General features: G+C 38.4%; 4 protein-coding genes across 7 annotated transcripts in view; 2 read left to right on the top strand and 2 right to left on the bottom strand.

Moving 5' to 3' along the window:
* The window catches only part of LOC108629443 (L-xylulose reductase), a 3,421-nt gene extending 1,381 nt beyond the window's left edge, over positions 1–2,040 (bottom strand). Inside the window, exons 1-3 of one of the 2 annotated variants that reach the window (XM_018032108.2) lie at positions 1,928–2,040; positions 1,310–1,484; positions 413–842 (exon numbers count right to left, since the gene is read on the bottom strand). In XM_018032108.2, coding sequence (XP_017887597.1) covers positions 413–842; positions 1,310–1,361 — 482 coding nt within the window. In that variant the 5' untranslated portion in view covers positions 1,362–1,484; positions 1,928–2,040. Of the gene's footprint in view, positions 1–412; positions 843–1,309; positions 1,485–1,927 lie in introns of those variants that run through there. The other variant, XM_018032109.2, reaches the window with a different exon arrangement.
* Position 2,041: 1 nt separating this feature from the next.
* Positions 2,042–4,545, top strand: LOC108629421 (uncharacterized). The gene is made up of 5 exons (XM_018032069.2): positions 2,042–2,143; positions 2,265–3,919; positions 4,005–4,134; positions 4,217–4,282; positions 4,344–4,545. Coding segments are annotated over exons 2-5 (297 nt in total). The 5' UTR covers positions 2,042–2,143; positions 2,265–3,917; the 3' UTR covers positions 4,443–4,545.
* Positions 4,546–4,634: 89 nt separating this feature from the next.
* Positions 4,635–6,452, top strand: LOC108629392 (uncharacterized). Its single transcript, XM_018032038.2, has 7 exons — positions 4,635–4,946; positions 5,082–5,180; positions 5,259–5,408; positions 5,483–5,778; positions 5,902–6,031; positions 6,098–6,200; positions 6,271–6,452. The coding sequence occupies exons 1-7, from the start codon at positions 4,850–4,852 to the stop codon at positions 6,428–6,430; spliced, it is 1,035 nt and encodes a 344-aa protein (XP_017887527.1). The 5' UTR covers positions 4,635–4,849; the 3' UTR covers positions 6,431–6,452.
* A 29-nt stretch (positions 6,453–6,481) lies between these two features.
* LOC108629523 (uncharacterized) overlaps positions 6,482–12,622 on the bottom strand; it is a 9,350-nt gene continuing 3,209 nt past the window's right edge. The window contains exons 1-5 of one of the 3 annotated variants that reach the window (XM_018032267.2): positions 11,845–12,249; positions 8,434–8,506; positions 8,064–8,225; positions 7,786–7,939; positions 6,482–7,605 (exon numbers count right to left, since the gene is read on the bottom strand). In XM_018032267.2, the coding sequence (XP_017887756.1) occupies positions 7,490–7,605; positions 7,786–7,939; positions 8,064–8,225; positions 8,434–8,506; positions 11,845–11,882 (543 nt within the window). In that variant the 5' untranslated portion in view covers positions 11,883–12,249 and the 3' untranslated portion in view covers positions 6,482–7,489. Of the gene's footprint in view, positions 7,606–7,785; positions 7,940–8,063; positions 8,226–8,433; positions 8,507–10,543; positions 11,802–11,844; positions 12,250–12,622 lie in introns of those variants that run through there. The other 2 variants (XM_026817308.1, XM_018032268.2) reach the window with 2 other exon arrangements.

The following is a 12,622-nucleotide window of genomic DNA, read 5'->3' as shown; positions in this document are numbered from 1 at the left end:
GGACGACGAGATCTACAATTTCTGTATAAAAAGTTTTCGCTAGCATCGATAGTTAACGAGTTATTGACGAAAAACAAAAAAACAGTTTTTTGCAAATTACTCGTGAACTATTGACGATAGGGAAAACTTGTTACATGGAAATTGTAGATCTCGTCATCCTCTACAAGAAAGGTTATATGCAATTTTCCCGTACGACCAACAGTTTAGGAGTTATTGAGGAAAAACGAAATTTTTGCAAAATTTGAAGGGGTACCCCTTGGAAAAATCTCGGAAAAATCGAAAATTTTTTGTTGTTGTTTATTATTAGCAATTTCCTTCCGACGTCTGATTTCTTTTTAAAAAATGCGTTTCTAAAGTGCATAAACTTTTGGGATTGACTGTATAGCCAATACATCCTTAATCGGCTTCTTACTTGGACAACATGTCCACTGCTCCTTTGGAGGCACAGTAAACAGTGTGGTCCTTCAAAGCAGCCTGGCTGGCCTGCGAGGAGAGATTCACGATGCTGCCAGCAATTTTTCTCTCAATCATATTCTTTGCGACCACCTGACTGACGTTCAGCATCGATTTCACGTTTACGGTGAAGGTCAGGTCGAAGTCTTCCGGCGTCGCGTCGAAGAAAGGATTGAGACACGCGACGGCAGCATTGTTCACCAGGAGGTCGATAGGTAACACCTGCTCGACGGCTTTTTTAGTAGCATCCCAGTCGCAGAGATCGACGCATACGGTCTGAATCTTAGGATCCTCTGCGCGTAGTTTCTCCAAGTTCTCTTTCGTTCTGGAGAGCGCTATCACTTGACCCCCGTAACTTGAGAGACGGAGAGCCATCTCCTTGCCGATGCCTACGGTGCAACATGTGATCTATTAAGTCGGGCAATTTTCTCCACGATTGAATTGAATAGGCCTTGTTTGAATGTATACTATATGTATAGCCAGAGATGAAGAGTATCTCTTCATCTCTGGTATAGCGTTGGAGGATGATATAATTCAAACGTTCGCTTGTTCATTTATTTAAAATGATGATGGAATTCTTTTCCTCTCTTAGTGAGTCTAATCTGTTTCATTTAATTGACAGATTCATCGTAATTGTTACTTATCTCGTTTACGTAATTGTAATCTGTTCATTTTTAACTCCACCGAAAAGAGCGATCAGCCACTATATTAATTTTGAACACTACTGGGTCCCATTCACTGTCACTCTTTTAATAGTATTTTGTCGGTGATACAGATACAGTTTTTAATTTAAATTAGAAATATGTGTGTAATTAAATCGAGGATGAAGCGCATATATTATTATTATTTAACATACCTTGTCCGGCACCTGTTACGAGAATACGTTTCCCTACGAAGTTGATGTTCATAGCGAAGGATGTGTAACAACTACTGTGAAATGATGCTTGTTAACTATGCTTTTCCTTTTGCCTTGCCCCACTTATGATCTTTGACTATGTGCACCGATAACGCTGCTGATCTCGTTCTATGCTCTAGACGGCAAGATAAAACTGCGATACTTATTCAAATTATTTGGTACTTTTATGACTATATGTTGTTAATACTATAATGTTGTTAATACTGTGATCGAATAAATTTTTCTTATTTTAGTTAGATGTATAGACAAACGGACGCGATTAATACTCCGCAACAATTCTCTGTTAAATCTAAGCAGTGTTTTAGAAGACACATTTGACTATTTTATAATTTGTTTTTATTACTTGGAAATTGTAATCATGTAGTAATGGAAAATAATTATCGCTTACTTGGTGCGCCTACACTTTTGAATTTGAAAGTTTGACGTATCGAATCGTCGAACACGTAATCGATACGTCAATACTGGTCGATACGTGAAAGTAAAACGTTGCAAGAGCTGAGAAGTGCTTCGTAAGATAGAGTAATCAAAATACGATAAAGAATTTAGTAAATCTGTTACCGGATAAAATTTCGTTGCAATTATACAGTGGTTTGATAATTGATGAATAACTCCGTGCCCTGTTTCGTGAACACAGCCGTTAGCAGAAGTTCTAACCTCGGCGAGACGACGTTTATCGAGGGAAGAATAGCATGTAATTTATTATTGTGTGCTATTTTTAAACTACGATATGCAAACTGCGTTCATGACTTTGAAAGCTAGATTGCATATTAATAGGTAAGAAATTTTCTTTAAATTCTTTTTACACGTACCAAGTTACTTGAGAACAAATGTTTGACAATTTGCGAATATTACTATACAACTGTAAGTAAACGTTATCTTGCATGATTTTTCACAGGTTAAATCAGAATATGGAATCAGCCGTTCGGAGATTATAGTTTATCTCCTCCATTTGGAAGGGAATCATCGAAGAAGAACAGGAACAGCTTTCGGATCGATACATGGGATCATGAAAACAATGGCATTCTTCTTAGGAAGCGGTGGAACTTTTCATCGAGCGCTAATGTTTATGCTCAAACTTGGCTGGCAATCACGGTTTCGTCTACCGATGCTCCTGGTCATCGTGTTTGTCGCCATGGACTATAGACTTCAATTGGAAATTGAATTTGAAAACAATCCTGAACAGCATAATCATGCGTGATTAACAGTTTAGATTTACATCTGAATTATTCGTACATTATATGATGAAACTGATGAAAGTTTTAAATTGCTGCATAGAAAATGCAAAAGCTGCTTCTCGCTGCATACATAATAAGAACTTCAAGGATAAAGAAGCATTGTTCATATCTTTATTCAGTTCTATTGTAATAATTGTTTTAGGCTGAGAGTGCGTTGAAGTTACATAAAAGATTTATTAATTAGTATTCAATACTATTCTCAATTTGTATATCATGTTACAAAGAAGGTAAAACACGTTTCAAACGAATAGCTAAGCTCTTGAGTGAATACCAATGGTCGATAACTGCTTAATTTTACTTTTTTCGTACTTTTTACTTTCATGTCGTATATTTATTCGATTCTGTAACATTGAAACATCCGAGTCTTAGCTTTATATTAAGTTATAGCTTAGACTGTTAAATGATTATCTTCTGAAATGTGGATTAAAGAAGGTAGAGAATACAGTCATTAAATTCTTTATGATTATTTATTAATTGGAAGAAATTCATGTAAATTACGTGAATATGTGTATATATTAAAAAGTTAAGAGTATATGTACAGATTTAGAAGATATAAATGATTAAAGAAGGCTGAACTATTACTTTGATTTTCCCTTCAGTATATTACGTTTCGTTTGATGAATTGGACTACGTCATTCAGGATTTATGAAAGCACGGAATAATATTCTATGTATGAGCGTGTATTAAATACATCACTTGCGTATAATTCCATAGGAGATTGATTTTTTTATTAGCTAACACATTTTCACATCGTCCGTCCAGGATTACATACGTAGACGTAAGTTAAATATAATGTAATTAAATATGAATCATCATATAAAAATTGTTGTAACGATTGTTTGCTGTAAATCTGAACCATCCAGCACTTTAAATATTGAATGTTAAAGATACGATTTACATGTGTACGTATAAGTCGTAAACATCCGACGCAATAATCATTGTTTTATCAAATACAAATATGTAGTTGTATTCGATATTGCTGAGCAAATGAACTAAATAAACCATTATTTTTATAAATATCCTCTCTCTCTTTATTAGTAAAAACCATTTGAATTTGCAAACATAATAGGCGTTCAACAGAATACAATTAACGAAGTGTTGTAATTCGTATGCTAGTGTTACATACACTTCGAAGACAATCGTGAATCACTTTAGGTACGAAACTCTTTCGTAATTGGAAAGATATTTGTTGGCTTCTCGACGAATATAAAAGATACTTGTGTAGCTAGGACAATGACAGTGTTACGTTACTCCTTAACGATTCATCTTATCTAACGAGTAGTTCAACGTTGTCAAGGTGTATAACGTTTAGTATGTAAGTTATCCAAGTTATTAATCAGTTTTTCATCGAAATATAAAAGCAATTTAATATAATAATATATTTACTATTTTATATTAAGGGCATCGAATTCGATCTACTTTATCTTTCTGATTACGATCTCGGTTTTCACGTCGAAAACCGTAGGATCCACCGAATTAATAACTAGCGTTCAAAGGCCCATAATTGTGACGCATGGTTATCCCACTATGGTGAAAGATTTAATTCATTTGTCAAATCTACAATCTTCATCGCGTGCGATTTATTAAATGTTGTATTTTCACCGAAATCTAGATTAAATCGTTACAAGCTGACTCGGACGAAAGCGACGGCAGATTTTGTCAGATCGAATACCAAATAGTAAGTTCCGAATATTAGATTAATTTCAAATTATAAAGTACATCGTTACGTCAACTTTCAGACCAGGAAGAGGGCAGGAAAATGCGTGAAAGTCAGGGATGGTGTGATCGGTTGCGTTTCCGGGGATTACATGAACCCGTTTCACCCCGACTGCTTTTAAATTTCTTTTCACCGGATCGTTTTCTCATTCCAGAAAAGATTGATTAAAAAATTGTCATTCTGTACCGCATTACTTTTATCAATAAAACAGAAATGTGCACCTTCGTCGATTTAATCAAGATTTATTCCACGCCCTATCTGTTTTCCTTATTTCACACCAGAATAAACGTTACTTTTCTACAATTGCTTCTCTCGGATGTTAATCAAACACCCACTGGTGGTCTGCGACCACTTCGCTGTCAGGATTCGACTTATGAAGAAAAGTGGCCGCATTCCCGTTTTACGTGACGAAGAGCTTTTCAAGCGGTTCAACTTTGATTGAAACGCACGTGTGGGGGTGAATGGTGGGGTCGTCGCTATAAAGTCCTCGGGAAATCGAGGATCAGTTCCTTCAGGATCGAGAGGAGCATGAAAACGCTTTCGAGATGCCTCGGTACTTGGACGCTCCTGCTTCTCTATAGCTTTTCGCCATGGAGTCGCGGAAAACTCGTTCCTCAAAACTTTGGTGAGAGTGAAAAAGAGATAGCCTTCGGTATTTTATTTAATTCAATAGATTTCTATAATTTAAATTACTTGGCTAAATTCTATAACGATTAAAAAATGGGTTTTATATTGCGATTTAAAACTGTGCTGATTGCAGAGGAAAAATTAATTGCCCTTTATAAAGTGATAAATTATATTCATCAAAGACCTCATCAGATGAACGTCGACGCAACATTTTCTGTAACCATCGCCGAAGGTACATCGAGTATACTCCAAAAATGAAAAACTCTAAAAATTTAAAATAAAATAAAGTCGTATTTTACTTTGCGAATAGCTAATACAGCCGCTGCTCTCTTACACGAGAATGTGCGTTACCTGGAAGATAAACATCACAATATGCTTGTGACGATTTTCAAACTTTGTGTCATGACACGGCGAAATCTGATGCGCAAAGTTATTCCCGAGGATGAGGATAGCCAACTACGTAAGCAGATACAAATTAAAAGGTGATTCAATTTTTCTCTTTTTAAATAGAAAAACGAAGCTGTTCGATTGCAGTGCAGAAAACGTTGAATCATCCGGTTTTGTGGATGAAACCTATATTATGGCGACGTGGCGCTTTAGAAAAAGGCAAAATGAATCGCAAATCGACGTGTTGGGACGTACGCGAATTGGTGATGCAAGGAACACCCAAAGAGAAAGAGAACGATCGCTGCCTCACCGAAATTATTCGGAGTCGATTGAATTCGAACTATAGAATTCCTGATTTCTGTTTTAAGATATTAACAGATAGCGAATTCAGCCGGGGATATCCTCTCACTCATCGATTGTTCATTGTCCAAGTTGCTAGCGTGGTACATCATACTTCTAATTTTCTAATATAATTTCTAATAATTTTCTAAAGTCCTAAATAATTCTAGTATTTTTAATTAATAAATTAATATACCTTCGTTCAATTTGAATTTGTTTCATTTCAGATGGAGTGCGATCTGGGTTTTCCAACAACAGAACTGATACTCTCGTACTGTTCCGCTATCCTTCAAGATTTGACGGAAATCGAGTCTGCCGGATTTCCTTATCAGACAGCAGATTTAATGATGGAACAAGGTAAGAAAAAAACGCGGTGTTCCGACACTCCTATTTTTTGTTAAAAATTGTTCGTTTTCTTGCAAGTTGTCCTATGCGGCATGGAAGGTTTCTTGGAATTCACGGACGCGCACTATGAACGATTGGTATTGGACTGGTCTCATCCTAGCGGCTGCTACAGCTCCTTCGGGTAATACGATTGCTCCGTTCTTTTTCTCTTTGTGAATAAATTCTGTGATGGCAAAAGTTCATCTTTCCAGGAACAAGTTTTCAAAGAACGGAACACGCGTGTCGCGGAGAGCCTCGAGCCAAACGGACTTCGGTTGCGACAATCACGCTACTGGTCTCGCCGCCGCCTCGCTTTCTTTATTTATCCGTGAGAATCTGGAGAACGCTGGCGAACAAACGTCCACGGCATAAATTATACGTTCAAAGGAGAACTCGAATAGGATCGAACAAAGTAAGAAGGAATTACAAACAGAAATTAATTTATTGTTTATAACAATGGTTACAAAGATATGTGCACGGTAGAAAGAGTAAAGGTGGAGTGGAGGAGTTTGAGGGAGATAAATGGAGGGGAGAGGGAAATAAATAAAATCAGTCGTTAACCTTGCGTAGGAGAGACTGGTTTTCGCAGTGTGACAACGCCTATCATTTTTGCATATACCTAAATATGCCACATTCTCGTTATCCGTTGAATATGTATAATATTTATAATCATTCCCCAGTGGGGATTCAGTCTCACCTTTTTTCTTTTTTGATATTGCGTCTTAGCGGAACGGCAGTATTCGTTTCTCGAAAAACGCATTTTTCCCGAGGTTTAAGTGTTTCTCGTTTTACAATCATCTCCGAATGATATTAAATCAGTAAAACTTCTTGAAATTAAATCTTGGTTTATACAATAATGTTGCATGATTCTCTCTCCTCAATGATACAATCGTTCTTTAACAAAGATCTCACTTATCATTCGGGGAAGTTTCTCGGTGTCATAAATAAATTCTAATTATTAATTAACTTTATAAACAATCGCCGCCTTAGAGCATGAACTAGTAGAGGAAGCTTCCATACGTGTGGAAAGTAAAAAGAGACAGATATAATTTGTTCGCATGCTGTCTTTGTCTCGTAGCATGGGACTTCTTTAAATTGCTTGTCACAAAGAAGTAAGGGAAGGGAATTGTAGCCAATACCGTTCTACGAGGGGGAGATAATATACAGCTAAATATTTCTATCCCGTCGTTTTTAAGAAAGCTCCCTCCAGTAGTATGCCTATGCTCGTAAGATCGCGGCAGAAGGCGACGCCTCAGACTTTGGTGCAATCACGTTAGCTGGATTTGAATTGAACTCTCGAAGCAATTAGATCGTAATTTCACGCGACCGAAATTTCGATTCCTTTGATACAAAGGGTTTTGATACCCTAATTCCTTTGTGAAGAGGACATCATAAGATCTTAATTTTTCGTCATGAAATCACCTAGTCGTCTCAAGGTCGTCGATAATTGTACGGCCTTCCGTACGGCCCGATTCTGCTGTTCATTTTATCGTACCTTAACTGCTGGAAGTAACTGTATACCACCAGCCATAAGTACGTGTAGACCACTGAAAAATATTAAACAATGGGCATTAATTATGGTTAAATATTAATAAAATAACTCTTGCAAAAAACAAACAACTTCTCGTTTAAAAAAAAAATCTTGCTTGCAGTGTGCTTAATAGAAATACTAATTGATCCAAAGAGAATCTAATATAATATAATATAAGATTAACTATGCGACTTACCGACTGCAACGAGACCAATGATGAGCCACAAGATTCCATTGATCACCTCATGATTCACGAAGAACATGATGGACGTATAGAGAACGCTTACTAGCAAGCCGATCGCCAGGATCAACCCCAGAACTACCCATGGTAGCATCATAAACGTGTTCCTCTGCAAGATCACACTATCCTCAATCCGCGTATTTATCACAAGCATTATTAAAATGCAAGTAACGGCTGGCACGGTTTATGATTCATCGATTAAAACCGATGAACGCCTTTCGAGTGGATCCTACCTTGAGGGCTCCTATTATGAGCAACGTCGAGATCAGAATCGTCATGCAGAGGTTGACAGCGAAAATGATCTTGACTATGCTCTGGTCCAGCACGTCGATCAGTATCGTTTTCCATTCGACGTTCAACGTGAAGATCAAGACCAACGAGATGATGGACAGAATCTGATGCACAAACAGATTTGCAATTAAGGAACGTTCCATTTTAATTATACGTCATATGTAATCAAATAATAGTAAATAGGAACATTTAAAGCTTCGATGTAATAAAATGTATGAAACAATTGTTATAGCGTTTTCATTTGTTGAGTAAAGAATTTTTTTACCAATGTAGTATAAGGACTTTTGTTAGGGGTAGTTGTGTTCTACTTACAATGCCCAATATTCCGGTGAACAGGGTCCCCGCTTTCAGCGAGTAACATCTGCAACACGACGCGAGCTGCATCCTGGAAAAACAGGGAAATGATAAATGCGAACTGTGTTCCTGAAACGTAACGGCGAACAGCTCTGTGATCGTTCTGCCGATTAGATTCGCGCGCGTGTGTGTCGAGCAGGTAGTCCGATAGAATTTAGATCACGATTAGAATTAGAATCCAAGTGGTGTTCGCGTATTTATAAAGCTGATGGACAACCGATTCCTCATTCTTGTCGAATCAGCGTGTCGTGTTTTTTTTTCTCACGGCCACTGTTTAGCATTCCGCGTTAAATGCCGCGACAACGCGCGCGTAGAATCGACGATGTTCTAATCGTATGGAAACATTTCAAGTGAAGGCGGATGGTCTATATTCGGAGGGTGGAAATTGAACAAATTTTTGTTTTACTTTGAGCGCTCGAATGACTCACCATTGAGTCACGAGCCGAATTCAGTAGATTATGACGAAACGGCTCAGGTTCATCGATCAGATTGCTTATACGGAGCTAAATGTCACGGAACGGTTCATTTTCCTTTCCTCGAATCCCTCGACGCCCATAATATTCGCACGCCCACGTGATGTAATCGTTACGTCGAGGCTGACGACTCGTTACAACATTTCTTAGCTCATTTTTATTTCAGATCGACTAAGTAACGACTTAACGATTTCTAACTATGCAAATGTCGATGACGAAACGTGTGCCATCAAATACGGCTATTTACATACAGTGAGCCAATAAGAATTGTCATTTGATTGTTAAACAGCATGATGTTTACTGATACTATCAGAAAACCTTGAGAGACCAAATAAAATTTCGTTCAAATATAAGAAATTATAAATTCATCGAATTCTATGAAGAAGAAAATTCATATAAAATATCTCTTAACGAAATTAAAAAATCAGTTATTACATATGATTATTATTGGAGGACTTCGTATTTAGAAAACGTTCGAGGTGGAAAAGTACGAAATTGGAGAGAACCGAGGACGATGGTCGATGCGGCATTAAAAATGGCGAAATTTAATTCGCGGCAAGCCGAGAATAGAGGGAATATGGGTCATTGGCATAGGTGGCCAGCGTCTATTTTCGCTTCTTCGTCGGGTCTACCCATTGCTGACCTTTCTTTTCGCGTTTATTATTTCTCGAGGCTGTCGTATCCGGCATAGATATCACTGTCTCGTCTTAAAAACCATGGACAAACAAATGAATGATATTTTTAGCTGTCTTTTATAATTCCTCGTAAAGCAACAGTCTAACCCGAACCTAAGTCAAACGTACTGAAAACTTTTAGTTCCTCTGACGTAATGTCAATAAAACTCGTTTTATGAAAGGTTCTATTCTAAGCATTTATATGTAAATTGTAATCAATATGCAAAATATAAACGTTGCACATTGCAATGCTTCTAAACGATAAATGACATTTCTATCTAAATCCTATTCTTTGAAATGTTTTACTTTGCATAAGAATTCGGAGTCTGACCTTGGGAAATTAAATTGTAGACGAGCTTCAAAAAAGGAGATGCGAGGAGCAGGAAAAGGAGATCGGTGGACACGATCGGCCGTGACGGTCACGGCGAGGGCGAACCGCCCGAGGTCTATCGGCCTCCATAAGGAGACGCATCTCGTTCCCGCGATTTCTCTGGTTCACCTCGTGCAAAAAGGAAACGCGTCGTCCCGTGCTTGTGAAGAACCAGTCGCGGTTGACATTGACTCGGCTCTCCGCTCCACTTCTACTTCACCTCGGAAACGCACGAATCCGTGACTTATTCGACTATTAAACGACATAGTACACGATCTATGCTTTTGTTCGACATTTCGTCGATGTCTCTTCGAGATGTATAGATATTCAGTCGCATTTATTAAAGATTTTCTTTGATCTCAAAATAGTCTCAGTGAGAGATATCTTTATAAGAAACATGGAGTCAATATTGTGAAAATATCAAATGATTAAATCGTTTTGATAAAAATTAGGATTTGTGGTAAAACAAGAAATTGCGAGGCTCAAGATTTTATTATAGACACCGAAATTTAACAAGTGCACGTTCAAGTATGCAAATGATCTTGACTTACTTAGAGTCAGTGATTCAATGAAACTTGGACAGCCGACCGACCAGCTCGTTTCGTAACTCTCTCCGGTAAAGATCGAGAGTCAAACTGTCAACAAACATCGCTTGAGGGAAACGTCAGTGAGATCGTAAAGAGAAATGACTAGAGCAAACACGGGTAGCGATGAAATAATGAAGTTTGCACGCGACTAAGCGCCGCGTGCTATAAGCAGCGATGACAGAGGGAATTAGGTCAGCTTAGGTGAATCCATCGGTCAATGTCAAAAGGAGAACCGCGGAAAAACCGCAATTACGAGATTATCCGCTTGACTCTTCGACGTTAATCATCGTTTTTTAAACGCCGATCCGATCGCTCGCAGAAAAGGACTGTGGAGAACGACGGTGGATCGAATCGCGGATTCTGATGCATAGAATCACTTTGTCGGCCTGTTCGCAGTATTCCTTGCAAAAAAAGCGCGTTGCGTCACCATCAGAGATCGTGCTCGGCCTCGAGAGTTTGTTTTCCACGAGAAGGCGTTTTGCTCACGAACGCAGAGGCGGCTCACAATGTTCCCTTTCAATCCCGACTCGGAGGGCGTAAATCGACAGATTTGCGATTTAATTAAAAGAAAATGTTCGGAACCACTTCGATAGCGTTAAATCGATAAATAGAAAATCGGAGAACGATAGCAGGTAGCATCGTCGAAGAGGCAAAGTTGATCGGGTAAGAGACAAGTTGAGGTGGACGGATTCGTGTTAAATTTAGTCGGGCCGCGTGCGGTAATCAACCCGAAAGAAAAAATAGAAAACCACTTGATACGCGTGTTTACGTGGCGCCTGTTCAATTATTCTTGACCCAGATACAACCATAAATCGGAAGGGGCGGACAAGCTCGTTGCTTCTTAGATCGGGGCGCTGTCCTTCCGTGAAACGGATACCGCAGGATCGATATCGCGTGAGCTTCCCATTTGCGATCCTTCCGTAATGGAAATATCTTGATTGCGGTGGAGCGAAGGCCCTCAAATTTATAGCTATTGATCAAAGAGGTGATTACACTATTAGAAAATCATGAACTGTTCTTTTCTTATGGCTGAACGAGAGCGAATGCAGTTACGGCCATAAGATAGTTTCTTTCCGTTTCCTTGACACACGTAGAAACTAATTATTGAAAAGGCGACGCGATAGTCAATAGTGCATCAGCAAGTGACGTTGCACCTGACATTCACAAGATAAGATTCATTACCGTGTATAGTACAATATGTATGTTCGGAGTTTCCAACAGTTTGTTAAGAGACTATGAAACACTATTTTATGATCTCCACTTACACGATTCTCAACCTGTTGCTCTTCAATTCGTTATACATTTGCACTGGCTTTCCGCGAGGTTTGAAAAGTAGTCAATGGAGAGCCACGTGATCTGTCTGTACGCTCGTGACGCAGGTCGAACAAGTCGTACTGCGCACTTAGCAAGTACATACTTATACATTCACGTATTTTCACGGTTCAGAGTCGTGAACGCGAGCCTGGCCTCCTTTTACTTTACGCTCGCACCGCGAGCATCCTACTGTTCGTTCGCCTATGATTTTTCTGCTCCACAAGTGAATCATCTATGTATTTCCATCTTCTGTTATCTCTTTCCACCTGTTCAGTTTTCTCTGTCTTTTAATTAGTTATAAAAGAATAACAATTGACGCAGACGAATTCGAGATCGTTTTGTAAATTGATTACTGAATCAAGAATTTAGGTAAGAATAATGCAAAGTATTATCGAAATCGATGTTTTGCAAAATTCAAAACGTACGTCGGCGTCGGTCGTAAACAGACGATAATCGTATGTATTGGCTATACAGTCAATCCCAAAAGTTTATGCACTTTAGAAACGCATTTTTTAAAAAGAAATCAGACGTCGAAAGGAAATTGCTAATAATAAACAACAAAAAAAAATTTTCGATTTTTCCGAGATTTTTCCAAGGGGTACCCCTTCAATTTCTTCCAAATTTTCGTTTTTGGCCAATAACTACCAAACCGTTGGACATACGGAAAAATTGCATATGACCTTTCTTGTAGAGGACGACGAGATCTACAATTTCCATGTAAAAATTTTT

The sequence above is a fragment of the Ceratina calcarata genome, unplaced genomic scaffold (genome assembly GCF_001652005.2).
Source record: "Ceratina calcarata isolate Rehan_Ccalc_2016 unplaced genomic scaffold, ASM165200v1 scaffold569.2, whole genome shotgun sequence".
Lineage (NCBI taxonomy): Eukaryota > Metazoa > Arthropoda > Insecta > Hymenoptera > Apidae > Ceratina > Ceratina calcarata.
Note: the sequence above shows the minus strand (reverse complement) of the source record. Positions and strands in the feature narration are given on the sequence as shown.

What these genes read in the sequence shown, in the direction of transcription:
- LOC108629421 (XM_018032069.2), top strand. An exon ending in CGCATGGTTATCCCACTATG is followed by an intron (nt 4,135 to 4,216) that starts GTGAAAGATTTA and finishes ACCGAAATCTAG; the next exon opens with ATTAAATCGTTACAAGCTGA. An exon ending in GTCAGATCGAATACCAAATA is followed by an intron (nt 4,283 to 4,343) that starts GTAAGTTCCGAA and finishes GTCAACTTTCAG; the next exon opens with ACCAGGAAGAGGGCAGGAAA.
- LOC108629392 (XM_018032038.2), top strand. Translation starts at nt 4,850, where the DNA reads ATGAAAACGCTTTCGAGATGCCTCGGTACTTGGACGCTCCTGCTTCTC. An exon ending in GGATGAGGATAGCCAACTAC is followed by an intron (nt 5,409 to 5,482) that starts GTAAGCAGATAC and finishes GTTCGATTGCAG; the next exon opens with TGCAGAAAACGTTGAATCAT. An exon ending in GGCTGCTACAGCTCCTTCGG is followed by an intron (nt 6,201 to 6,270) that starts GTAATACGATTG and finishes TCATCTTTCCAG; the next exon opens with GAACAAGTTTTCAAAGAACG.